Source organism: Pristis pectinata, chromosome 20 (assembly GCF_009764475.1).
Source record: "Pristis pectinata isolate sPriPec2 chromosome 20, sPriPec2.1.pri, whole genome shotgun sequence".
Classification (NCBI taxonomy): Eukaryota; Metazoa; Chordata; class Chondrichthyes; order Rhinopristiformes; family Pristidae; genus Pristis; species Pristis pectinata.
The window spans coordinates 32,502,453-32,530,084 of NC_067424.1; the positions used below are offsets into that span (position 1 = coordinate 32,502,453).

Genomic DNA, 27,632 nt, shown 5'->3' on the forward strand with positions numbered 1-27,632 from the left:
ATGTGACCATTTAGACAAGGCTGAAATTTAGTTCCAGCTGTCCACAGTTTCCACGAGTACAGTCGGTCGAGATGAAATCAGGGTGTCATTCATGATTGACTGAGGTTGCTCCTGACATGGATATGAGAGATTAGAAGGATTTGTTGTAATCTGCTACAGTTGCCCACAGAGCATTTTGGTTTATCTTGTGCATTGATGTTTTCTCTGTTTTCTCCAGTTCTCCTATATTTGGATTATAAGGACTCGGGAAGACTCAAATTTCCTTTACCAAACTTTTAAGCTAGATACCTCATTATAATGCACTATTAGTCCAGGCTAATACCTGCAGATGCCCAAATTCAGGGATAGATTACCATTAGCCTGCAGAACAATTCTGTACAACAAAACCCTCAACTAGTACCTAAAAACAGATTGCTGCTTTGTGAAATCTTGCTCTATAATGAATTTGTCTGCTATGTTTCCTACATTACAACAGTGCCTACATTTCAGAGTTGCTTCATTGGCTCTAGACAGCTTTGTGATGATCTCAGGTTCAGAAAGGTGCTGTGAAAATGCAATTTTTTTTAGGCAAATGCAGAAAATCAATTAAATCCAGCATTTTCCCACAAAGAATCAAGACTCGATTAGTTGTGGTGGCAAGCCTCTGGCCTACCTGATCTTCTTGTGTTTTCTGAATGTACCTGCTCAGGCCTGACAAACTAAGGAACTTAGAGAAAAGAGTTGGAATAAGCACTATTGCCAATACTTATTGTGACCATGATAACTTTTTTCATTGAAAGTATAAACATTGCTTTTCAACTTTAAGTTTTATATTTAAAAAATGAGAACTTAAAAAAAAACTTGTCAAAGCAATCGAACTGAGTCAATTGCTTGTATCTGCAACATTATCGGAAGGAAACAATATTATAGCTGGTTGCATTAGCCAATTTGGCTGTAGAGATTGTGATTTGATAAAAGATGGTTTTATATCTGTCTATACAGGTACAAGTGGCTGGTTAATGCACAAAACGTTATATTTAAAATCATGCAAGATTTTGTCTTGTTTTTCAAATATTACTGAGCAAAATTATTCTCGATTCCTCCGTTATTCAGCTTCTCGTGTTCATTATATTCTACATTCTGTTTTGTTTTCCTTTTGTATTACCTCGACGTAAAATGATCTTTCTGGATGGCATGCAAACAAAAGATTTTTTACTGTACCTTGGTACATGTGACAATAATTAACCAATTACCAGTTAATGAACATTCATTTCTCAGGGAGAGTATCTATCAACTGCTGTCTCAGACTACCCCTGAAAACACAAACAAGAACATTAGTCAATACAGCATTGATCCACTCACTCGATATCCCCATGTTAACCTCAGCTATTTCAAACCTAACCAGGTAAGTGCTCATTGACAGTATGTGTTGTAAAGCTCACCGTGACTGAACTTGTTAGTAATATGAAAGGGTGTGGCTTTTGGTCGATTTGTAAGTTGCTGCTTCCTCACCACAGTTTATAGGATCTGAATGGCAACTTCCTTTCCAGTTGAAGAAGATGCCGAATGAGGCCAAACTTCGTCCAAAGGGAGGGGCATGGCATACTTATCCAATTAGAACACATCATGCTTACTTTCAGTAAATAAAATTTGTTTCATGTCTTTTTAAATAAATGTCAGATCTGAACTCTTGGCAAAGCTTGTGTGTGGAGGACTCCTTTGTGCTGTTAGTGCAGAAGGCTTTTGGGTTCATATTGGTGGAGGAGGCTCTGGGTTTAGTTTTAGTTGGGGTTATTCCTGCCTCAAAGTGAACATGCTTCCAGGAGGTGGTTTTGATCAGGTTCTCCTGGGTGTGGGGACTGCGGAGCCAAGAAGAATACTTTCGACTTTGCAGAGCACAGTCTTGGGCCAGTGTTTGTTGACCATCAACACACATAGAGGAAGCCCTTCTGCGTCTGTTAGTAGTTGTGTTCTGAATCAACTTTCCTTTATTAATCTATCATTTCTCAGCCTGTTTGCAAATAATAACATTGTGTGCAACCCCAGCCCTGACCACTGATTGCCTAATGAATCAGGTAATAATGGGAACAAAGAGAGAAAATGCTGAAAACACTCAACATGTCAGGCAGCATCTGTGGAAAGAGAAACAAACTTTCAAGTCAAAGACCCTTCATCCTGAAACATTTAACTCTGTTTCTCTCTCCACAGATGCTGCCTGACCTGTTGAGTGGTTTCCAGCATTTTCTGTTTTTATTTCAGATTTCCAGCATCAGGTGAGAACAGGGGTGGGTCAATCAGCCCATCAAGACTTCTCCACCATTTTGTTTCCTATGGCAGTTCTTTATTTGCTAATCACATTTCTGATGTGTTTTCTCTGCTCCCTTGTATACTGTTACTTCCCAAGCAACTATAAATCTCTCTCTAAAACACATCAGTAAATAATGATTCCACATCCAGGATTTTCTGAGTCATGCACACTTTCGGAATCCTGTGTAAAGGCAGATTTTCCATTTCAGTTTCGGTTTAGATGTAGACCAGTCAGTAACTCAAAGCTAACTTGACATTGACTCCTTTATTTCAGGTGCAACATCTGTATGATACAGGGCAAACCACAGATCTGGAGAACAAGACCAGCCAGCCAAAGGGAAAGATGCTTCGAAATGGTAAGACATTGAAAGGCAAAGAATGTCGTATGGATGTAGTCAAAGATGCAGCTGAAATCCTTGCATTTAAAAAAATGTGCAATATTTTGTTTTATCATTCACTCCCAATGGTGAGGATTTTTAAAATCTGGGGCTCTGGTCATCCTCTTATACATAGCTTAAGTTACCACTATTCATGTCTGATCCTGTGTTGGTTTTGGTGTCCATAAACCACTGTTTAAAAATCCGACTTGGTCACTAATATCTTTTAGAAAGGAAACATAGTTTGGCCTAAACTGACGAGGCTCACAGCAAAGTGATTTGCCTCTTAATTGCCCTCTGAAACAGCAAGCTACTCAGTTCAAGGGAAATAAACGTGTGCCTTGACTGAGACATCCGCATCCCACGGATGAATATAATGAAAGCCCTGACTTTCGACTAATCATAATCGATTACCATCAGGTATTTCAAACAAAGGAGTACCAGAGCCAAACACTGTAAGAGCAGAGAGGAAAAATATCACAAAACTACTTTGAGCCTGATAAATTTGTAGAGTCCTGTGCTCATTCCCCAGTGATTCTCATGGTTCTAAAAACAGATAGCTCAGCTGATTTCTTCTGCATAGAGCTGCTGTGTCACTTCCCATACTGCAAATCCACTGCAATTTTATGCATTGTGCCATCTTCTAACTCGCTAAGGAGCAGCAGAACTGGGCTCAACACTAACAGAAATGCTGAGTTAGCCAATTTCACCCGGGACCACAAATGAACCTTTAATTTTTTTTGCATTGGTTTTGAGTTTGGCAGGGGTGTATATGTGTCTAAATGGGTGTACAGAAGTGAAAATTGTCTTTGATGGCAGTGAAAGTAGGTGATTGTGAGTGAGCAGCTCATTTACACTACTGGATATCCATCCAATTGATTTTACTGTAAAATGGCTGCAAATTTTTAATGGCCTTTTTTGTGCTATTGCCCAAGATTAATTTCACCTTCTATGTGAACATCTGTATACAGCTATATGAATTAGTCTGTATACCTGTATGGGAGTATGCATTTAGAACACTACACCACACCACAGCACAGTACAGGCCCCTGGGCCCACAATGTTGTGCCGACACTATATCCTGCTCTAATATCAATCCAACCCTTCCCTCCCACATAGCCCTCCATTTCTCTATCATTCATGTGTCTATCTAAGCGTCTCTTAAATGTCCCTAATGTATCTGCCCCCACACCCTTTACCCAACCCTCTCTGTTTAAAAAAACTTACCTCTGATATCCCCCTTATACCTTCCTCCAATCACCTTAAAATTATGCCCCCTCGTGTTAGCCATTGTCGCCCTGGGAAAATTTATAAGCACTTTATTTCTCAAACACTCAATTAAATTGTGATTATTTCTGGAAAGTAATTCTCTCTGAGGATTCATACATAACAATATGTATTTCTGAAACAACTGTAAAACAAAAAAAAAACAGAACTTTGTACGTGTGTTACCAAATATGTTTTACAATGGGCTTCATATGGGGATGATAGTACAGCTGACCAGATGTTTAGTCTTAAAGGAGGAAGTAAAGATAGAGAGTCGGAGAGGTTTAGGATAGAATTCCTGACCATAGGTTCTCAACAGCTGAAGATATAACCACTAATGATGCAACAATTAAAATAGGAAACATGCAAGACAACAGAGCAATTGGGAGCTCGAGGAATAAAGGAAGGTAAGGTCACGTAGGGATTAGAAAACAAGAACTTTAAGGTTGACGTTTCTGCATTAAGTGCTGCAGTGTAGGTCGGGAGTGATGGGTGAACTGGATGCTGCAAATTAGGAAACCTGGATCCGTTTTGTGCATGAGCTTAGGTTTATCAATGGTGAAGGATGTGAGGGTGACAAAGGATGTGACAGAACACTAGTGTAAAGCTATGGGTGAGAGTTGGTTAGTTATTAGCGAGCACCAGGATGCTTTGGACACCAAATATGCAGCCTCTTTCACTGACTTTCTGCTGAATGTGACTGTTACTCCCTCTTGCAGATTCTGGTACAGGATATGAGGAGCTGCTTAACTGGTTCCAAGTACTCACAGAAGGGTACAAGAATGTAAAGGTCGTTGACCTGACAGCATCCTGGAAGAGTGGTCTGGCATTGTGTGCACTCATTCATCATTTTCGCCCTGACCTTATGTAAGTTCCAATAAATTATTATTAGTAATAATAATAATAATAATAATAATAGCAATATGTTTTATATTTCTGACTTGTTAAGATTGTCTTCCCTTGGATGTGTAATGGATTGTCTTCCCTTGGATGTGTAATGGATTGATGTTCTAAAATTGAGCTCGTAGCCAGCAAGTAATAATTGTAATAACAATTATTCCTTATTCAACATCACTAAGCAGATTAATTGGTCATTATTCCCATTGCTATCTATTAGATCTTGCTGTGGAGTAATTGGCCTATGTGCCTGCCTTCATTATCTCAGTAAATGTATTTCAACAGTACCACACGGCTGCACGGCAATTTGGAATGTACTCAACCTTGAACGGCAGTGGAATTTCATGTCTCCATGTGTAGTTTTCTCGGGATGTCATTAGGCATCCATAATTACACGATAACCACCTATGACCTACCTGGCCTGTCATCTTGTTCCTGTGATTCATTTCCTTTTAGATGGGGGGTTTTCATGCTTTCAGGACATTCAAAACATTTTACAGCCAAGAAGTTGTTTATGAAATGTGGTCACTGTTGTGCGGACACTTTTTGCAATGCAAGGAATAATGACTGAGTGAATTAGCTGCTAAGTTGTGTTTGGTGTGTTGGCTTAGGAATGGGTATTAAGTGCAGGTCTTGGACGTGATGCCCACATCATGCAAAGGAATAAAAACAGGAACGGGAGCTGGGACCAGCTCTGATCAGTAGCACAGAGGCACTTCAGCCAAGCGAGTCCACGCCAACCAGCAACTTGTCGTTGTACTGAACTGTCTTCCTTTTCTACAGTGACTTTGAGAGTTTAAAAGAAGAATCTGTGGCAGAAAACAACCAACTAGCCTTCAATATAGCGGAAAATGAGTTTGGAATCTCACCAATAATGACAGGGAGAGAGATGGCTACTCTCGCTAGTCCTGACAAACTCAGCATGGTCATGTACCTGACCCAGTTCAATGAGTTCTTCAAGAATTTACCCCCAGGTGGGTTCCGTGCAGAATTCCAGTGTCCCTTTCCACTACACCTGACAGGTTACATATAAACTCTCTACCATTTTCTCTCTCAGGTCACCAAGGCAGTAGCAAAAAGACGATGATGTCTCTGGCATCTGCTAAGTCAGCGCTCATGTTCCTTAGTTCGCTGCGGAAAAGTGTGGCCAACAAACGAAGCTCAGTGGTAATTCAAAATATTATATTTTTGGAGGATTTTGAGCCCACATGACTTTGATTACACATGGCCTCTAAGCAAGAACTGTTAATTATATTGTAGAAATATGACTTTCTGATTTTTCTTCCTGGTGCGGGGTGTGGATGGGTAAATCCTGACCTCCCCTGGGCCTTGTTGTCCTGATTCACATCACGCCCAACTCTCCTTCAGAATGGAAGCATCAGCTGGCCTGGTAGAAGAGCATTTAATGGGAAGCAAGGTTCCTCTAAGATAAGGTTTTTGTGAATAGTACCTATGTGGCTCTGATCTTAATGTTGGCCCCATGAACAGAAGGGGTTTGAGCTAATTTGCTACCCTGACCGTATTTCTCTTATTTTTCCGGTGGCCAGAGCCAACAAAATGTGGGAAACTGGAGCAGGGAGGATCCTACAGAAAGATGGCTAGTAAAGCTCTCAGTTCCAATGCCTTGGGTTCACTCCTGATCTCCAGTGCTGTCTCTGTAAAGTTTGCATGTTCTTTCTGTCACCGTGTTTGTTTCCTCCAGATGCTCCAGTTTCTTTGCACATCCCAAAGACATGCTGGTTGGTAGGTTAATTGATCACTATAAATTGCCCCAAATGTATAGGTTAGCAGTGGGAATGAGGGGAGAATTAAAAAAAAATGGGATCAATGTAGGATTAGAGTAAATGGGTGCTTGATAGTTGACGTGGATATGGTGGCCAAAGGGCCTGTTTCAGTTCTATAATTCTATGGCAAACCTCTCATCCCAAGAATTAGCCTTGTGAATCTCCAACATCAGTATATCCTTTCTTAAATAATAAGATCAAAACTGTGTACAGTAATTCAGATGTGGCCTCAGTACCCCGTACAATTATAACAATGACCATCTGTCTCAGATAAGACCTGCCTCCTGTCATAGATATTTTTCGTGTTCAAGGAAGGATTGCTACCCACCAACCTCACACCAATAGGCTGATGGTTTTGTCATCATCTCAACCTTCCTCTTAAGAGTGAACTATAACTTCTTAAAAATTGCAGCTTCAGTCTGGTTTTCCTTCAACCTGTTATAGGATAAAGTTTCTGGTGAGGTTTGCTTGAGTCAGCAAACTCCTCAGATTAGAGGCAGGGAATCCCTTTGGAAAGCTTGACACAGCCTTTCCTCTTATGAACTGACATTGACAATATTCCACATATTTTCTGGTTTCAGGAAATTGGGATCTCCACTGGAATTCCATTGTGCGTGCGTTTAGTGGTCTGCATGCTGTTTCTCTTTTTTAAAGTGGAATAGTGTTCTAACTGAAATGTTCAACAATGTTATAGAACAAGATACTAGTACCGTTAATGCACAGTCTTGAACTTCTCTGGTCCATTTTACACCACTAATTAACATCATGAGTAAAGTATTCGACCCACAGTCCACCTTTGTGTTATATTGATAGAGTTTTACAATATCATTAGAGGGATTAAACCATAGAATGGAAAGCTAGAGCATCTTTAAAGTAGTAAAATGTCTAAGGGCATTTCTGAGTATTGTTAACAGATAAATATTTGATAAAAGTAATCCAAAGATATGCTTAAGGAGAAAAAGGGAGGTGGGGAGGTTCAGGTCTTTCAGAGTGTGGGTGCTAGGAAGCTGAAGACAGACAACAGTGGAAGGAGAATTAAACTTGGGACACACAGGATTTGTGTCTCTCTGTATTACACAGCTAGCCAGTCGAAGACATTTTCCCCTCACCTCAGCTGCACAACTTCCAACGCCAGCTTTTCTGGCCCTGCAGTTGCTCTACATTGTCAAACCACTTGTCTGGTGCTGGTTGTGCAGAAATTTCTTTCAGTAGATTGGGGAAGGCCAGAGCCATCATCATTGATTCCCAGCTTCCCTTCCCTAGCTGCTGACTCAATCCTTCTTCATGGTAGTGGTCTAAAATTGAACTGGGTGTTTGCAACCCTGATGTAATATTTGACCCAGAGCTGAGTTTCAGATCATATTTTCATGCCATCACGTAGCCTACCTGTTTTCAGCACCATAGCATCAGCCAGCTTCTCCATAGCTCAGCTTTGTTGCTACAGCCCTTACCCATTCCTTTGTTAACTAAGGAATTATTCCAGTGCATTTTAGGCTGGCTTTCCTCGTTTTACTCTCGTAAATGTAGAGTCATCCACCATTCTGTTGTTGTCTTAACTTGAATTTACTGTTTACTCCGTGTTAAGCATGCTGACTCATCTATGGTCCCAGTTAAACAATACCTCAGTTTTAAAATTCCCATTCTTGAAATACCAAGGTTGTAAACTCTGGAATTCCTTTTGTAAATCTCGCTATCTCTCCATCATCTTTTGAGGCGCTCCTTAAAATTTTCCTCATTGGTCAAGCTTTTGGTCATCTGCTCTAATATCTCCACACATCAAATTTTATGTTGTAATACTTTTGTGAAGTACGTTGGAAGTTTTACTCTGTTAGCATGGTATGTAAATATAAGCTTTTGTTTGCTGTTGACCCATCTAAAAGCATGTTGTAAAGTAAAGGTGTTAGAGAGGGACTATCTCCTAGATAAAGGATATTTATCCCAATTGAATGCCATACGGATACTGCTCACTTACAATGAAGCAATTTCTAAATGATGGATTGTGAACAGAAACTATCGAACATGTGTTTCATGATGCAAAGGGTACATGAAAGAAGGAACTGAGATGTTATGGAATAGCAAGACTTCTGATATTCTGATTTGTCTTCTAGGAAAAAACAGATTTTGACACTGACAAAAAGAGACAAAAGGTCAGTTCTGCTGTGAGTTATTTCTATCTTGGAATTACTTATTTCGGAATAACAAAATGTGGCAAAATGGAGAGCATTAAATAATGATTGAAAATCAAGAAACTGCAGCTACTGAAAATCTGGTAGTGTTGGAAATGCTCAGCAGGTCAAACACTTTCTGTGGAGAGAAACAGAGATAAATATTATCTTCTGATTTTAATTCTGTTCCTTTCTCTACAGAAGCTATAAAGTGTCAGGGCATTTCTGAGGATTGTTATCAGATAAAGTTAGGTTTAATGAGTAAAAGGGAGTTAAGGAGGTTCAGGGATTTCAGAATAGATGCCAGGAAGCTGAAGACAGCCAATAATAGGAGAATGAAACTGGGGACACACAGAATTTGTGTCTCTCTGTGTTACACAGCCATTTAGTTTAAGATGTCCTCCCCTGACCTCGGCTACACAACTTTAACTCAGCACCAGCTCTCTTGGCCCCACAATTGCTCTAAATTGTCAAACCACTTATCTGGCACCAGATATGCAGAAATTTCCTTCAGTAGGTTTGGGAAGACCAGAGCATTAATCTTTGATTCCCACCTTCCCTAGCTGCTGACTCCAGTATTTCCAACATTTTCTGTGTTTATTTCAGAGTTAAACACTAAATGGGTTAAAATCACACAACATTATTACTAATGTGATAATGTAAACTTTCATTTAAGAATAACCTTTCTGCTATCTCAAAGAGGAGCTTATATTTATTGTACATTTTTACTGTCCCAAAGTAATTCACAAACAATGGACCATCTTTGAAGTATAATGACATGTTGCTCTCTAGGCAAAAGGAGCTACTGAATTTACACAGAGCAAAGTATCACAATCAGGTGATATCTCTATTACAAATGCCCTAGTGCTCACAAAATAATGAGGCTTGAATCTGGCTGCTTTTGATTCAGATAGAAAGTGGTGTAATTGAATTAAGCTGATAATTAAACAGGTTAAAATGGAACACAAAGATATTTGGTAAAAGTATGCAAACATGTTCATTACTAATATGTGCCAATGATATCAATACCAATACCTGCGTTAGATGGTTCAAAATGAATGACCTTACAATTTCACCCATAGATTTTTCCAGATTTCAAATGGGCTGCTGAATTGCTGTCAGCTATATAACACAAGAGCAGTAACTCAGCATCTACCCTATTATATCTGCACTGACATAAGTCTCTTTGAATGCTCAAGAGAGATGAAGTGTTCTGCATTGGTCAGCCTTCCCTTTAAGCAGGGTTTAACAATTAGTGACTTCCTGGTTTGCAAACCACCTTAGGACTTAAGCCAGGAACTTACTGTATGATTTAAGTTTTTGGAACTCTTCCGTTAGTAAGACTATCATCTCCATTGAATCAATAAACTGAATGTTGCACTGACTGACTTTAATCTGTATTTAGGCTGAGGCTGAACACGGAACATTATCGACAGAAGATCCAAATATGTCCTTGGTTAGGCAAAAAGCGATAGATTCGCCATGGACTGAGAACAGCAAAGAGCAAAATGAACATCCAGAGAAATCCATTGAGACAACTGGTGAAGTTAAAAGACAGGTCAGGGTTTTAGCCTCCATGTTGGTCTGGATATGATCCCAGAGCTCTGGGATGTGTCAACTGTACTTAAACAGAAGCTTCATTGCATATATCTCATAGGATCATAGATTTTTACAGCATAGAGAAATGATGATTGACACATAATAGTTGAACTGGCTCTTTGAAAGGCATATCCAATTAGCTCCATCCACTCCTTGTTGCCCACCACACTCCCCCCAGCCCTCACACTTAGCCCTGAAAATATTTCCCCTTAATATATTCAAATCTCCCATTAAAATTGAATCTCACTTTTAGATTGGACAGTCCAGACCAACAACGTTGCATATATAAAAAATCTACTTAGCTTAATTCTAACCAGCTAGTAATCAGTGTAGTTTTGACCACTAAACCAGCCAAAGTGGGCAGTGTCCTGAATTCATGTAGTCCTGATATATGAGAAATGTGGAAGGGCATGTTGGAAGGAGGAACACACTCATCTGAAAAGAGGTTCCACTATTGGGAAGCTCCTACACAGGACTTACATGTGCACTAACCAACAGAAGTAGCATGGGAAAGATGGAGCCAAATGATCCCTCAAACTGTAGATCCAGTCAAGGTTGTGCTGTCCTACCACGTTTAGCCATGAATGATGGTAGACAATTGAACTAATGAGAGAAAGTGGCTCCAAGAATATCCCCATCCCTGATGCTTTGGTACTATCAGCATGTAAGTCCCACAGTCAAGGCTGAAGTTTGCAGCCAGAAGTGATGGGTGGATGATCCACTGCAGCCTCCTCCCCCGGACCATGCTGCCACAGAAGGAAATCTTTAACTAACTTGATTTACCCTACGTGGTATCAAGCGATCATTGTAAATACTGGATAGAGTGAAGGCTATAAGATGGGAATTATGCCATCACTAGTGTTAAAATCTCGTGCATCATTAGGAGCCATACCCCAAGCCAGATTGTGGAAAATTGTCCATAAACTATCTGCAATTGGCAGGAGAGATACATTCTGGCTAGTTACTGCAGTACGTTCTGCTCTCAGTTGTCAACATAGAGATGGAAGGTATCATCGATAGTGCTATCAAGTGACATTTATTCGCCTCTTCACCATCGCTAAGCTTGAGTTTCACTGGAACCACCTAGCTCCAGATCCCATCACAGCTATGGTTCCAACATGGACAAAGGAGATGAATTCCAGAGACAAAGTGAGTGACTACTCTTATCATCAAGGTAGTACTTGAACAAACTTGGTATCAGGTAGCCCTGGTAAAACTGAAGTCAGTGGGTATCAGAGGGAAACATCTCCACTGACTGAAGTCAGTGCATCATACATTGCACAAATAGTGAGGCTGTGGTTGTTGGAGATCAATGAGATCATTGGAATTCCAATTCCAATTCCATTTCACCAGGATATCTCATCCCAAGCACTTCAGCTACTTCATCAATGCTATTCCTTCCATGACAATGTCAGAAATAGGGTTCCGCTGATGGCAGGGCACGGTTATGGCGTGTGATGGAGTGATCTCCACTTTTCTGGATGTGACCTTTTATGACAATGCAGCCATCTTGATCGGCACCCTGTTTAACAAGTGTATTGGCATGTTTGACTAATGTATTGGCATTCACTGAAGATGTATCTAATCAAGTCGATGAGGGAGAGATAATCAATGTGATGTATTAGGATTTTCAGAAGGCCACACAATTTTGGTGTCTTTACCTGAAAGGATGCATTTGCTAAAGAAAGAGTGCAGTGAAGATTCGCCACACTGCTTCCTGGGATGGCAAGTCTGTCACATAGGCCTCTATGTTCTAAGGCTGAAAAGGATGAGAGGTGGCCTCAAAGGGTTCAATAGGTTACATATGGGGAGGACGATTCCCTGAATAAGGAGTTCAAAATTGTAGATCACAATCTCAAAATAAGGGAATGACATTAGGGCTGAAATGAGTAATACATTTCTTCGCTCAAAGTATGCTGAATCTTTGGAATTCTCTGACTCATGGGATGTGGGGTTCATTCAAAGTTGACTGATAAAATTTTTGGATATTTGAGGAATGATGGGATGTGGGGATGGGGCAGGAAGATACTGTTTGAGGTAGAAGATCAACCATAATCTTGTTGAATGGTAGAACGTGGCCTACCCCTGCTCCAATTTCCTATTTTGGGCATTCATTGTTCAGCTCTATTCACAACTCAAAAAATGAACCAGTCCCTGCTTGCACTTAGCAAATCTTAGATAATATTTGGGCATTGGCTGATTGTTGGATACATTCATAAACATTCAATTAAATCGACAAGTTTTATACTGAGGAAAGTGGGTGAACCAGCTGCCCAGCATTTAGAACATTAGCACAGTACAGGCCCTTGAGCCCACAATGTTGTGCCGACATTTTATCCTGCTCTAAGATCTATCTAACCTTTCCACATAGTCCCCTATTTTTCTATCATTTACTTGTCTATCTAAGAGTCTATTAAATGTCCCTAATGTATCAGTGGGTGTTCTCAGTATTTAAGATGGGAAAGGCCTTGTGTTGCATTGGTCTTCAACAAGCAGCTTGGAAGCTGGTCTCCCTGAGTATAATCATGTGAGGGGACTCCCTCTGGGTGGGAGTGGGTTTGGTAAGCACAGGTGGCAGGTTGGTTCATGGTAGATTCAGTCCAATATCTACGTAAGGTAGGGTATACAGAATATAGATTATGTTTAGTAGATATGCATATACAATGTCAAAGTATATCTCGTGCTGTTGCTGAATGTTTTATGTGTTGTCTCTCTGTGTCTCAGGGCTCCTTCAGGCAGGTGGAAGGCCCCAGCAGCAGTGAGGTCTGCTATTTGTGTAAGAAGCGGGTCTATGTGGTGGAACGCTGCAGTGCCGAGGGCCACTTCTTCCACCGGGGCTGCTTCACGTGTCACCAGTGCGGTACCACCCTGCGCCTCGGAAACTATGCCTTTGATAGCAGAGATGGCAAGTTGTTTCTTCTTACATTTCAGTGCTCATTATGATGAAGGAATCACAGTTCTTTCCATTTCAGGTCAAGCAGACTGTGGGAATCCTAGAGTGAAGGTCCCTCTTCCATGTCTCACTGGGTTTTAGCCTAGCCTTAATGTAACGTAACGTGCCTCCCTAACGTAACATCATTCTGTGGCCTCGTGGAATATTGTTGGCAATCAATACCAGGCATTTTTTTTGTTATATACCACCCCCATCGAAAACTGGATCCAGACTACACTGAACATGCTTCCAACCAAATGACACTTTTATTCATGTCACTTTTGGGGCCAAGTAAGTAAAAATGAAACTGTTCCTAATCTCGCACTAGTTCTCTGTAGTTTAATGCCCAGTGCACTAACTAATCTCTTCCCACTGTGCTGCAGGGATGCAGTTCAACAAAAACTGGCAGCCTCATCCAAATGACCTTAGTATCCATTGCAAACCAACAGTCGGCATTTTGGGTTTATTTGACCAAGCAAGGCGGGGTCATAGCCCAGTCTGATCTAATACCTGCACATGTGGTCTTTTCAGCAGGTATCACTGAGTAGTGATCAAGAGCAGTTATCAGTGATTTACTTCGTCTGCCCAGCATATTGCTGACAATTCCAAAGGACCACCTTCTGAGGTGAACCAACTCAGCACAGATGGGAAATTAAACTTGAACCCCAGCTGGTTTACAAGGCTCAGTATCTCATCAAACACCTGATCTAGCAGAGAGTGAAGATATGGGCAGAGAGATCCATAAGAACATTAGGAGCAGGAGTGGGCCTCTCAGACCCTCAAGCCTGCCCGACCATTCAATATGATCATGGCTGATCTTCACCAGCCCCCATATCCTTTTCTGTGCCAGTTCCCCATTGCCCTCAATTCCCTGACCTTACAAAAATTTATCATTTGGGAAATATCAGAAAAACAGGTGTTGTAAAGTGAAAGGTCACATTAACACCTTATCAACCAGTTCTGATCACATTTCTGGGTGAGTTGACATCAGTGGTTAATATTGTGTGGTCCTTTTGGTGTGAGAGTTTCCTGTTCATTAATACTATTTTTCCAGCATCCAGCTTATTCAAATGATGTCAACGATATTGCAATGCCTATAATTGTCAACTTGTTTAGTCTGAGTACTGACTGGAGCTGTTCATTCACAGAAGAACCAGTGTTACTAACACTGAAGGCTCAAACTGAATGTTATTTAAAGACTCATTCACTACAAAACTGAGCTCATAGTTGGACTCCTGCACGTCATTCTACACTATCGCAGCGTACTCTGCACACTGCTCAAAGACAACCCTAACTCCTCCCTGCATCTTCAAACACTTTGCTCCAAATAAAAATAGCTTGCAATTTTCCTTTGCCTAGCCTTCCATTCCTCTTCTTGGATGTCATGGAAATGACATCTCCCAGGCACCACAAGGCACCAGGTCATCTTCGTTCTGAATTTCCTAACCTTTGGACCATTTCATCTGGAGATACATGCCAGATCTCACAGTTTGCATTTGGAAGATCTCCACTCCAGCAGAAAAGACTTCATCCACTTTTTCTTCAGGCAACAGAAGAAGCAAAGTGTGCACAGGCATTAGTCTACATTACAGGCATTCATAACCTGCACTCATGTTCTTAGAGAGAGCTCTCTGGCAAAATGCAGCCAAGAGCACTGGGCTGTAGCCCTGGACATTCTCTGTCAGGCCCGTTAAGCAGAGGACACCCCCCTCACATGGGTGGTGTAATCCACCAATTTATCCAGCTCCTTCTCAGTAAACTGGGAAGCACACTGCCTGGCCTCAGGAATCAAGGCATTGTCCAGTAGCTGGAAGGGTACTGGTGTTGTGTGCTTGTGCTTTTAAGCACTCACTGACGAGCTCTTAGCTGTGTGATTAAGTGCTGAAAAAATTGAGAAATCCGTCCAGCAACATCTGTTTTTGTTACAATAGGGAGCTCGCTGACACTGTTTTTTAACCTGTAACTAGTGAAAGTTACAATTTTTAAGAGCTTTTTAAAACATAGGAAATTATAAGAGCTTTTTAAAACAGTTAGAGAGTCACATGTTTTAACAGTCCAGATGCATCTCTATTCTTTAGAATCTAATTTAGCTGATTGACTGGGGGAGTGTAGAATTGAATTTGTTAAATAAAATTATTCCTCTTTTCTATTAGGCAAGTTCTATTGCACTGTTCACGACACCAGTTCACTGAGCTCCAATGAGAAAAATGAGGCAGAATCAGCTTCAACTGCAAGTAAGGTAATGAAATCATTGCTACATATTTGTACGAGAGTGATGCTGAACTCTTTGTTCTTACTTTGTACCCAATTTCCACTCATCCCTTATCTAAGTATCACCAATTTTATATATTTATAATATAGTCAGATTTACTTTACAAGTGTTGCACTATTTTACTTGTGAATAATAATGCATGATTCTCAAAGACATAACTACATATGAATGATCACAATCTACTGTTATTTATTTATCCTGTTCTGCTTGCATTCTTAATATTATGGGTTTGACGGTACTTTTACTCTTGTTGTAAAATGAACTTTATACAAATTTAGACTGTTACCTAGCCATGTACGTTGCATCAGATGAAGAGACATGACCATACAGGACCCACATGGGTCCTGTACTTGATGGAGACACTTGTCTTTAAAGGGGCTGGAGGGCATCTGTGTGGGAAGGGAAGGAGCCACTTGTCCATGTAGGAACCAATGACTTAAGTAGAATGAAGAAAGAGGTTCTGTGGAGGATGCATGAGGAATTAGAGTCTAAACTAGGACTAGGATGGTAAAAATCTCTGCATTACCACCCTGAGCCACATGCAAATTGACATAGGATCAAACAGATCAGAGAGCAGAATGCTTGCTGCAGGAGAAAAAGGTTTTGATGCATGGATCACTGGCACCAGTACTGGGGAAAGAGAGTCCTATCATCTCAATGTGGGATGGGTTTCACGTTGATCAGTCTGGGCATGTGTCCCGGCAAATTGAAGATATAGGGCTGCAGAAAGGATTTAAACTAAATAGTGATTAGAAGGGAGGACAGTTTAGGCAATGAGGAATTCAGAAATGTAGAGAATTACAGTAATGGAGGTATTGGTTTCTGCAAGAGACTTAGGACACTAGAAAGCTTTGAACCAAATAGCTTCCTTATCCATCATTTTTTTTTAATCTTCCCTGTTTTCCTTTGACAGGATGTTCTGGATGGAGAAATGGAATGGTGCATTGCTTTGGAGAAGATTGGAGGTAAGTGACAATCAAAATTGGGTAGTGTTAACTTTGGTAACCAGTAATTTATTTAAGACATCATATTTGTAACTCAAGCTTCTCTGCAAGCATCTGTCAGATAACATCCCTTTTCCATAGGGTTGTCCACCAGCTGAATGCATGACTTCATAATCCTCACAAAGACTGACTGCTTGGTGAGGTAATGGGGGAAGCGTAGACCAGGGGAGAGGTAATATAATCAGATGAGAAAGATTCTACAGATATCACCTAGATCGCAGAATTACAGAACGGTTACGGAGCAGAAAGAGGCCATTCAGCCCATCAAGCCTTTTCTAATACTATACAAGCTTGTCGCACTGACCTGTCCTCTCCCTGCAGCCTTCCTTTTCTCCTTTTTTGAATGTCACCATTAACTTTGCCTCTTGTAGTCCTTCATCCTCCTCTGATCCAAGGAAAATAGCCCAGCTTCTCCAACCTATCCTTGGGACTATCCCTGAATCATTTTAGTAAATCCTGTCTGGACCCTCTCCAAGGTCTTTGTGTCTTTACAAAAGTATGATGCTCAGACCTGTACACAATACTCCAGTTATGAAAATGGTGTTTTATAAATGTTCACTATGGCTTCTTTGCTCTTGTACTCCAAATCTCTGTTTATAAAATACAGAGTCCCAAATATCATTTCAACTGCTTTCTCAACTTTCCAGCCATGTGCAATGATTTACATAGCCTTGTGTGGCTCAGTACCCGAATTTTATTCTGAAAACTTTCCCATTAAGTAGTTTGGGACTTTTTATTGCATAGAAGGATGTTATATCCATGCAAGTTGTTGTTGTTTAGATAAATTGACTCATTCAATGAAGAAGGCATATGAGGTACCTGCCTTCATTGGCTGTGGCATAGAATAGAAGGGCTGGGATTTCATGTTACAACATTATAAAACGTTGGTTAGGTCACACCTGTAGTATTGTGTACAGGATGCAGAGGCGATTCTTCATCATGTTTCTTGGATTGGAGCCTTTCAGTGCAAAGGGGAGACCTACAGGCTGAGTTCTCCCTGGAGCAGAAGAGGCTGAGGTGTGAGGTATATAAAATCGTGAGGGGGTTAGATAGTAAAAATCTTTTCCCATGGTGTCAAAGCAACAGGGCGTAGGTTTAAGCTGAGAGGTGGGAGATTTAGAGGGGATCTGAGGGGGAGTTTTTCTCACATAGAGGGTGGTTGGTGGTTGGAGTCTGGAGTGCACTGCCTGGAGGCAGGTACTCTCCTGACATTTAAGAAACATCTAGACAAGTACTTAAGTTGCCAAGGCATAGGTGGCTATGGACCTAATGCAGGTAAGTGGGATTAGTGCAGATAGGTACAATGGGCAGCATGGATATGGTGGGCCGAAGGGCCTGTTTCTGTGCTGCGTGTCTCTATGATTCTATGACAATATATGGAGCCATGGTGCAATAAAACCCAACAATGGATTGTCTCCTCTTGTTCGTAGATCACAAACCAAGTGCTGAAGCATCAGTGGACAAAAGTGAAGAGATTGGCTTTGATAAAGACCAGATGGACATTGAAAAGCAGCTAAAGGAAGGCATTGATCAATGTGACAGGCAAACAGAATCGGCAGGAAAATGTTAGTCCAGCAACACGATACACATTTACAACACACTAAAGGAATGAGGGGTCATGGGATTAAAAAATAATCTTGATATTTCTGTAATAAAACCAGAAAATGCTGAAATTACTTATCAGTTCAGGCAGCGTTTGTGGAAAGATAAACATTTGATGTTTCAGGTAAAGGTCCTTCATCAGAACTCAGTTCAGGCAGCCTCTGTGAAATGTAAAACAAAGTTAATGTTTCAGGTTGAAGACTGTTCGTCGATTCTGCCGACAATTTCTGTTGAAGGGTCGACAACTTGAAATGTTAATTACGCTTTTCTTTCCATGGTTTCTGCCTGACCTGCTGAATATTTCCAGCATTTTCTGTTTCTCTTTCAGATTTCCAGAATCTATAGTTCATTGATTCTCTTGAGATTTCTGTGTCATAATCCACCTAATCTATGCAAGAGCTGATCCTCATTGCCCCATACTCACTGAAATTCCTACATTTTATGGGAAACTGTGCTTCAGGTATAATTGGAAAAGTAAACAAACATATGAGAACAAGACAGCAAATATCTTGCTATACCATCCATTGTGCACTAGCTTCATTCATATGTAATCATCTCATTGTCTCCATACTTTACTGAGCACATTTTCAATCTTAAATATATCTTTGCCCACAATGTGAGAAGAATTCATGTAGGGAACTAGCCATCCTGGTAGCTAAGCTTGGACCCGAGGATGCTCTAGAGTTCACCCTAATCCAAATGTAGAAAAGATAATAAAAATAGCCTGAAGGCAAAGTCTTGCTCTCAACAGAGATCAATGAGTGGTTTTTATGTTTCTATGGATGGATTAGCTTGTTGGGCCTAAGTGCTCTTGATTTATGCTTGCAAACTTTGTGAATATTAGCTAAAAGAGGAATGATGAAATCAGACTAAGCCTAAATGGGACCATTTAGACTTTAAAAGTGTCTGCTCAATAGAAGGAATCTTTTATGACTCACTGAAGAAAACCCTGTCGACTTAATGGTGAGCCCTCCTGCTCTGTCAAGAGTGGTATCTCCTAATCTAGTGGAGGGTCATTCTGCTGCCTTTTCTGAATGGACTGGGAGAGCCTCCTGTTAATCAACAGGAAAAGCCTTCCGATTTATGGAAACGTAGAGCACTAAGATGACTGCATTTCAGTGCACTGTGTACCTGCACCTTCGCCAATAATCTTTTGTGTCCTTATTGTTACAGACGGAGAAGAAGACATAGATGAAGGTCTCCAAGATTTGGGAGAAATTGAAAACCAATGGGATGAAGAAAACAAACTCACAGAGAAAGGTTAGTACAACAACTTTAGAAGTAAATATCTTATTCATTTTGTACTGCATTGAGGAATCTGGATGGCCACCTTCAGCTCCAGGTTAGAGCTTTTGGACTTTTGGACCAGTGGTGGACAAGTGCTTTTGGATGAATGTGATGATCTTCATTAGCCGAGGCTTTAGTTGTTTTGCAGTAGGATCTACAGCACAACACTTTCCTTCATTGCATTGGTTATATCTAGAGCAAGATGACGGCAGAAAGGAGTTGAGATTTGAGGTTTTGCTTTACTAGCTTTAATCACCAAAGTGTCCACATCACGAGGTGTAAGTTATGATAAAAGCAGATTTTTGGTATATACCTTTTAGAAGTTTCTATAAAAATAATTGAAAACCAGATCTCAGTTTAGAGAACATCTGGGGTAAAAGATCTGTGATGGTTAAGAACAGCATCTGAAATGTGTATCTGAAAATTTGCTTGTTGCAACAAGGAGATTTGAGCACAGGGTTAGGCATCACCTTCTGAGCCAAGAATCTCGGAGTGTGCTTTTATATGATTAACTTCCCCAGTGCACCCCAGCACTTAACTTGAATGCTTTTGTTATGCTCGCAAATACAATCTTGAATAATTTTGGAGAGAAATAGGGTGACGTTTGGCATAGAGAAATAATTTAGACAGAAGGTGAAACAGGCAGATAATTCACCAGTTGGCCAATTATGTTGCTGCTAATGTTGAATGATGTTGACCTCCCAACTTCGTTAATGCTCAGGCTTTCTCCATTCAGTTAACCTTTGTTCACAAGAAATAACATTTTCAATGAAGAACAGGTCCCATCTGAAAGTTAACTTGCCAAATTGGAATTAGGTGCCATGTGAAAATATCACATGAATAACCATTGTACCTTATATTGGAAACAATATGGAGTGACCATCACATTATTGTTTACTCCAAAAAATAGGAAATGTTACACTATCAAACCAGTATATCTTAAAAATTGGTGTCCTCTATATTCTGACAAGGAAGAGTATATTTTAAACCAAAACTTTATTGACTCAAACCATATACCAAAATAATAAGGTGGCAAGGTAACTATAGTGTACACAATTAAACACAAGAAACATAGGTTTGTAGCGGTTGCTACCGCGGAATAAAACAAGACTCTACTCGGAGGATTGCCAAACAGAACTGGTTTATTTTCCCGCCTTGCACGGGCCCTTTAAGGGAGAATGTTCCTGCCCAAAACAACTGGCAATGACGTAAGTCCTACGTCATCAGGACTTTCCCGCGCGTGGGTTCTCCCCGTCGCTCAGACAGACGAGGCCCGCCGCCATCTTGGGCCTCGTCGCTCCGACGCCGCGCGACCCGACTGCCGAGCCGGTTCGCCCGACTAGACAGTGAGTCGCCACACAACCCCCCCCAGAACCGGCGAGACAGTCCCCAAGGTCCATGGGCTGTGCCAGCTGCCGCTTAGGGGGGCGGCCTCTGCGTCGCGGCGTGGCAACCTCGACAGGCTGTTGCAGATCCAAATGGGCCGGTTTGAGGCGGTCCGCCATGAAAACCTGTTCCCTGCCTCCAATGTCCAAAATAAAAGTGGATCCGTTATTCCGTATGACTCGGAACGGTCCCTCATATGATCGTTGCAATGGCGCCCGAGGTGTACCCCTGCGAATGAAAACAAACTTACAGTCCCGTAGTTCCTTGGGCTGGCAGGATGGGGCTTGACCGTGCCGTGAGGTGGGAATCGGGGCCAAGGCGCCAAGCTTCTCGCGCAGTCTTTGTAGGACTGCTGGGGGTTGTTCCCCTTGGTCCCGAAGGGCAGGTATGAAATCCCCGGGGACAACTAGTGGCGCCCCGTATACAAGCTCAGCTGACGAAGTGCGGAGGTCTTCTTTGGGGGCAGTGCGTATGCCGAGCAGGACCCAAGGCAGCTCGTCAACCCAGTTAGGACCCTTCAGGCGGGCCATCAAGGCCGATTTCAGATGGCGGTGAAAACGTTCCACCAACCCGTTTGATTGAGGATGGTAGGCCGTGGTGGTGTGCAGCTGCGTCCCTAGCAGGTTTGCTAATGCAGCCCAGAGACTGGAAGTGAATTGGGTGCCTCTGTCTGAAGTGATGTGGGCCGGAACACCAAAACGTGAGACCCAAGTTGTGAGCAGCGCCCGGGCGCAGGAATCAGTTGTGATGTCAGTCAGGGGGGTTGCCTCAGGCCACCTCGTGAACCGGTCCATGATGGTAAGGAGGTACCGGGCTCCTCTTGAAACCGGCAGAGGGCCCACGAGGTCGACGTGTATGTGGTCGAACCTCCTACGGGTAGGCTCGAACTGCTGTGGTGGGACCTTGGTGTGTCGCTGGATTTTTGACGTCTGGCAGTGCGGACAAGTCCTGGCCCACTCACTGACCTGTTTGCGCAGGCCATGCCAGACAAACTTGCTGGCGACCAGTCGGACAGTTGATCTGATGGAAGGGTGTGCCAACCCATGTACCGAGTCAAAAACGCGTCTCCGCCAGGCTGCAGGGACTATAGGGCGGGGCTGACCAGTCGCAACGTCGCAAAGTAGGGTCCGCTGACCTGGACCAACCAAGAAATCTCGGAGCTGCAGACTCGAGACTGCGGTTCTGTAGCTGGGCAGTTCGTCGTCGGCTTGCTGTGCGTCAGCCAGGGCCGTGTAGTCGACACCCAAGGATAGGTTGTGGATGGTTGGTCTGGAAAGTGCATCAGCAACGACATTATCCTTTCCGGAGACATGTTGGATGTCAGTTGTGAACTCGGAAATGTAGGATAAATGTCTCTGCTGACGAACTGACCAGGGATCGGAGACTTTGGAGAAGGCAAAGGACAGAGGCTTATGATCGGTGAAAGCGGTGAAAGGCCTGCCTTCTAGAAAGTATCGGAAATGCCAGACCACCAGATACAGCGCTAGAAGTTCCCGATCAAAAGCGCTGTACTTCAGTTCGGGTGGTCTAAGGTGCTTGCTGAAAAATGCCAAGGGTTGCCAGCGGCCTTCGAGTAGCTGTTCCAGTACCCCACCCACCGCGGTGTTGGACGCGTCTACCGTGAGAGCAGTCGGGACGTCAGTCCTGGGGTGTACCAGCATCATGGTGTCTGCCAGGGCGTCTTTGGCCTTAACGAAAGCAGCCGCAGCCTCGTCAGTCCAGGTGATGTCCTTGCCCTTACCAGCCAGCAGCGAGAACAGAGGGCGCATGATATGGGCTGCTGCAGGGATGAAACGATGGTAAAAGTTGACCATCCCAAGGAATTCCTGTAGGCCTTTGACTGTGTCGGGGCGGGCAAAATGGCGGATAGCATCCACCTTGGCGGGTAGGGGTGTTGCCCCGTCGCTGGTGATTTTGTGGCCGAGGAAATCGATAGAGTAAAGTCCGAATTGGCACTTGGACGGGTTGATCGTGAGGCCGAAATCGCAGAGGCGGGAATACAGCTGGCGGAGGTGGGAAAGGTGTTCCTGGCGGTTACGGCTGGCGATCAGTATGTCGTCCAAGTAAATGAACACGAAGTCCAGGTCTCGGCCTACCGCGTCCATCAGCCGCTGGAAGGTCTGCGCGGCGTTCTTAAGGCCGAACGGCATCCGAAGGAATTCGAACAGGCCGAATGGGGTGATAATCGCAGTTTTGGGGACGTCATCCGGATGGACCAGGATTTGGTGGTATCCCCTAACGAGGTCCACTTTGGAAAAGATGCGGGCCCCGTGTAAGTTCGCTGCGAAGTCCTGGATGTGAGGGATGGGATAGCGGTCCGGGGTGGTGGCGTCATTCAGCCTGCGGTAGTCGCCGCAGGGCCTCCACCCTCCGGTGGCTTTGGGGACTATGTGCGGGGGGAGGCCCAGGGGCTGTCTGACCTGCGAACAATCCCCAGCTCCTCCATGTGACAGAACTCTTCCTTTGCTAGGCGGAGCTTGTCTGGAGGTAATCGTCGTGCTTGGGCATGAAGGGGTGGCCCTGTGGTAATGATGTGGTGTCGTACCCCGTGTGTGGGCCTAGAATTTGTAAACGAAAGTGCCAAAATCGATGGGAATTCGGCTAGGAGCTTGGCGAAATCGTCGCCAGAAAGGGAAATGGAGTCCAGGCGCGGGGCTGGTGGGCTGATTTCTCCCAGGGGATAGGTCCGGAGAGTGCTAGAGTGGACTAACCGCTTCCTTCGCAGGTCGACTAACAGGTTGTGGGCCTGAAGGAAATCGGCTCCTAGGAGCGGTCGGGCGACGGTGGCAAGGGTAAAAGTCCAGGTAAAACGGCTGCCGCCAAAGTGTAATCGAAGCATACAGGTGCCGAAAGACCGTATCGTTGTACCGTTGGCGGCATTGAGTAGAGGACCTGGTGGCCTGTCACGAGTGTTGCGGCCTGTTGGGGGCAAAATACTGACCTCCGCTCCAGTATCAACGAGGAAACGCCGTCCAGATTTCTTGTCCTGAACGAAGAGGAGGCTCCGTCAGCGGCAGGCCGCCGTAGCTATCAGCGGCGGCTGGCCCTGGCATTTCCCTGAAAGTTGCAGGGTGGGCAGCATCGACGGGCCTCTGCACCCCACCTCTGATGGTATTCTGCGTTCCTGGGGCGTGGCTGCTCGGTTGCTGGGGCCGGGCGAGGCGGGCGTTGGGCTCGCGGCCTGGTGATTTGACTGACGGACGAACCGCTCTCGCGCTTGGCCCTCCACAGGACATCTGCCAGGGCGGCCACCTCACGGGGGTTGCTGAAGTCGGCGTCAGCTAACAACAAGTGGATGTCATGGGGGAGCTGTTCGAGGAAGGCCTGTTCGAACATCAGGCATGGCTTGTGTCCCTCGGCCAATGCCAGCATCTCATTCATTAGGGCGGATGGGGACCTGTCCCCCAGGCCATCCAGATGAAGCAGGCGGGCGGCGCGCTCACGACGGGAGAAGCCAAAGGTCTGGATCAAAAGGTCTTTGAAAGCCGGGTACTTATCTTCCTCCGGAGGCGACTGGATGAAGTCTCCAACCTGGGCGGCTGTCTCCTGGTCCAGAGAGCTAACCACATGGTAGTACTTTGTGGAGTCGGAGGTGATCTGCCGAAGGTGGAATTGCGCTTCGGCCTGGTCAAACCAAACGCTGGGCTGAAGTGTCCAAAAGGTGGGCAGCTTGAGGGCCACTGCGTTGGCTGCTGCGCTGTCGTCCATTTCGCGGGTCCAAAAGCCGTTTGGACCGTCGGGGTCACCAGTGTAGCGGTTGCTACCGCGGAATAAAACAAGACTCTACTCGGAGGATTGCCAAACAGAACTGGTTTATTTACCCGCCTTGCGCGGGCCCTTTAAGGGAGAATGTTCCCGCCCAAAACAACCGGCAATGACGTAAGTCCTACGTCATCAGGACTTTCCCGCGCGCGGGTTCTCCCCGTCGCTCGGAAAGACGAGGCCCGCCGCCATCTTGGGCCTCGTCGCTCCGACGCCGCCCGACTCGACTGCCGAGCCGGTTCGCCCGACTAGACGGTGAGTCGCCACAGGTTCAAATAAAATGTTCTTCTATGTATCAAAGTCATTAGATCTCTAACTGAAGAGTTGCTGATAAAGCAAGGTAAAAGGCACAGGAAAAATCTTTCTCATAAAATCACTTGACCAGCAATACACATCCAAGTAAATTCCCCTGTATGTTTTAAAAGATTTAATTATTGCTAAGTGGACAGCCAGCGCCTCTTTCCCAGGGCACCAATGCTCAACACAAGAGGGCATGGCTTTAAAGTAATGGGTGGGAAGTTCAAGGAAGATGTCAGAGGAAGGTTTTTTACCCAGAGAGTGGTTGGGGCATGGAATGCGCTGCCTGGGGCGGTGGTGGAGGCAGGTACATTGGTCAAATTTCAGAGATTACTAGATAAGCATATGGAGGAATTTAGAATAGAGGGATATATGGGAGGAAAGGGTTATATAGTCTTAGGTGAGGTTTGAGGGTCGGCACAACATTTTGGGCCAAAGGGCCTGTATTGTGCTGTACTGTTCTATGTTCTATGTTAGGGCAAAATGTCTGTACTTGAATACTCTCCAGATAAAAAAGACTGTGTTGGATGTTTTCCTCCATTTTGTAATTTATTAGAAAGAAAACTCCCATGTTATTTATAAAACATTTTTACCCTATCTGTATAATTATTTTGGAAAACTACATTGGGCCCAGACTGATTACATAGTCCTTTGTGGAGCTGGATCCGTGTACATTATATCAAATAATAAGGAGATGTATTGGATTGTGAAGAAAGTCAAGCAGTCTTGAAGCAAATTAACAGTAGGTATCCATTGTATTGCAACAAGGAAGAAAATTTCTGTGTTGGATTACTATGGTCAATTTTAAAGGCATCTTTTGGAGGCCTGTCACAGGTGCAAGGATCTATTGGGAGATCTGTTTCTGTCAAGCATATGTGGAGAGAGAAAAATAAAATTAACATAAGCGGTTGATGACGTTTCGTCAGAACTGGTCAGCTCTGATATAAATCGGTTATCTGAAATTGTTGAAATTGGTATTGAGCCCAGAGGATTGTAACATGTCTAGGTGGAAGATGATAGTCTGTTCCTTGAGTGTGCATTGAGCTTTGTTGGAACAGTGTAAGAGGCCAAAGGCAGAGAGGCAGGTGGATGGAATGGGAGTGGTATAGCTTTTCCAAGCTGTGCCTGACTCTTTGAGGAATACATGAAGCAGTTCCTGTTTCAGTCATATTCAGGGCCTTCCCCTTCACTTTTTTATGACTGTTTTAACATTGCTTCCTTCTCTCATACAGAACTTGAATGTTTCATTGCCTTTGGAGCCAATCCAGCCTGCTCTCAGTTCCTTTTCTTTGACTTCTCCATCTCCATCTCAGTAGATAGATTATCAGCCAATATCTATTACCGCAGAGTCCCAGGCTATCTTGACTACACCTTCATTCACCCTGCTTCCTGTAAGTAATATGTTCCATTCTTCCGACATATCAGCTCTGTCATGTCTGTACTGATGACGGCACCTTCTACACCAGTGCTTCTGAGAAGCCTTCCTGTTTTATTAACTGTGCTTCCTCCTCACTGTGGTAGACAGGGCTCCCAACCATGACTGTTCTATTTCCTGTAGTTCTGTCTCTATCCCCTCTCCTCTTACCCAGAGCAAGTATAGGGATCCCCTTGTCTGCATCTTCCACCCACCGGTCTGCAATTCAACAGGATCACACTCTGTAATTTCTGCCACCTTTATGTGCTGATGCACCTTCCCCTCACCTCCCATTTCAGCATTCCGGAGGGACCATTCTCTTTGTAACTCCTTCACGCATCCATCCCCAAAAGTACCCACTCCTCACTGTTCCTTTTTGTGCAACTGCAGGAAGTGCAACTCTAGCCCTTCTACCTCTTACCTTCCCACCATCCAGGGACAAAACACCCCCTGCGGATAAAGCAGTGACTCACTTGTTCTTCCATTCTAGTGCACTGTATTAAGTGCGCAGGTTGGAGTAACTAAACACTGCTTTGTGGAGCATGTGCATTCATTCCACAGTGGGCTTCCAGTTCCCTGTCGCTTCAATATCCATCCCAACCACACTCTAACTTCTCTGTCTTTGGCCTCTTAATTCATTGCAGTGAAGCCCAACATAGGCAGAAGAAGCAACCCCTCACCTTCCAACAGCTAAAGGAATTAGATCTATGTTCTTTGGAGTTTAGAAAAATGAATGTGGTCCTGAGGGGGCCATGACAGAGGAGGTGTTGATGTGTTTCCACTTGTGGGAGAATATTGAATGGACATAGTTACAAGATTGGGGGCGGCCATTTAAACCTGAGGTACATGAGAACATCTTGAGGAGGGTGGTGAATCTCTGAAATTCTCTACTGGAGAGTTTTGGAGGCTGGATCATTGAGGGTATTTAAAGAAGAAGTAGATAAAGTTTTGAAAAAATGAGGATATTAAGGACAGAGGGTAACTGGCACAGGAGATAAGGCCTGGGCGACCAGCCATGATCATATTGAACAGCAGGAAAGGCTTGAGGGACCACGTGACCTACTCCCGCTTCTGTTTTCATATGTTTTTGTGTCTTAACATGCCACGTGAAAGGCCTCAGGACTCGACGCTAAATTCAGTAACTTCAGATAACCAGTCTTTCCAGTTTGTATCCGAATCCACCAGTATTTTGCATCCCCTGATTCCAGCGTTATCCCCCATTCTCACTCCTCTCCTATTCGTACCTCCTCCAGATAGATCAGCTGTGATTAACAAACCTTCACCACCTCTCCTGGCCGCACC

At 43.6% G+C, this 27,632-nt stretch overlaps 1 protein-coding gene across 7 annotated transcripts in view; it reads left to right on the forward strand.

Annotated features, from left to right (window-relative positions):
• LOC127580770 (F-actin-monooxygenase mical1-like) overlaps positions 1-27,632 on the forward strand; it is a 133,882-nt gene that overhangs the window by 75,524 nt on the left and 30,726 nt on the right. For 6 of the 7 annotated variants that reach the window (XM_052034609.1, XM_052034617.1, XM_052034612.1 and 3 more), the window contains 12 exons: positions 1,258-1,384; positions 2,561-2,642; positions 4,649-4,796; positions 5,610-5,800; positions 5,884-5,993; positions 8,719-8,757; positions 10,181-10,333; positions 13,099-13,279; positions 15,460-15,545; positions 16,492-16,543; positions 18,013-18,147; positions 19,358-19,444. In XM_052034609.1, the coding sequence (XP_051890569.1) occupies positions 1,258-1,384; positions 2,561-2,642; positions 4,649-4,796; positions 5,610-5,800; positions 5,884-5,993; positions 8,719-8,757; positions 10,181-10,333; positions 13,099-13,279; positions 15,460-15,545; positions 16,492-16,543; positions 18,013-18,147; positions 19,358-19,444 (1,391 nt within the window). The remainder of the gene's footprint in view (positions 1-1,257; positions 1,385-2,560; positions 2,643-4,648; positions 4,797-5,609; positions 5,801-5,883; positions 5,994-8,718; positions 8,758-10,180; positions 10,334-13,098; positions 13,280-15,459; positions 15,546-16,491; positions 16,544-18,012; positions 18,148-19,357; positions 19,445-27,632) is intronic. The other variant, XM_052034616.1, reaches the window with a different exon arrangement.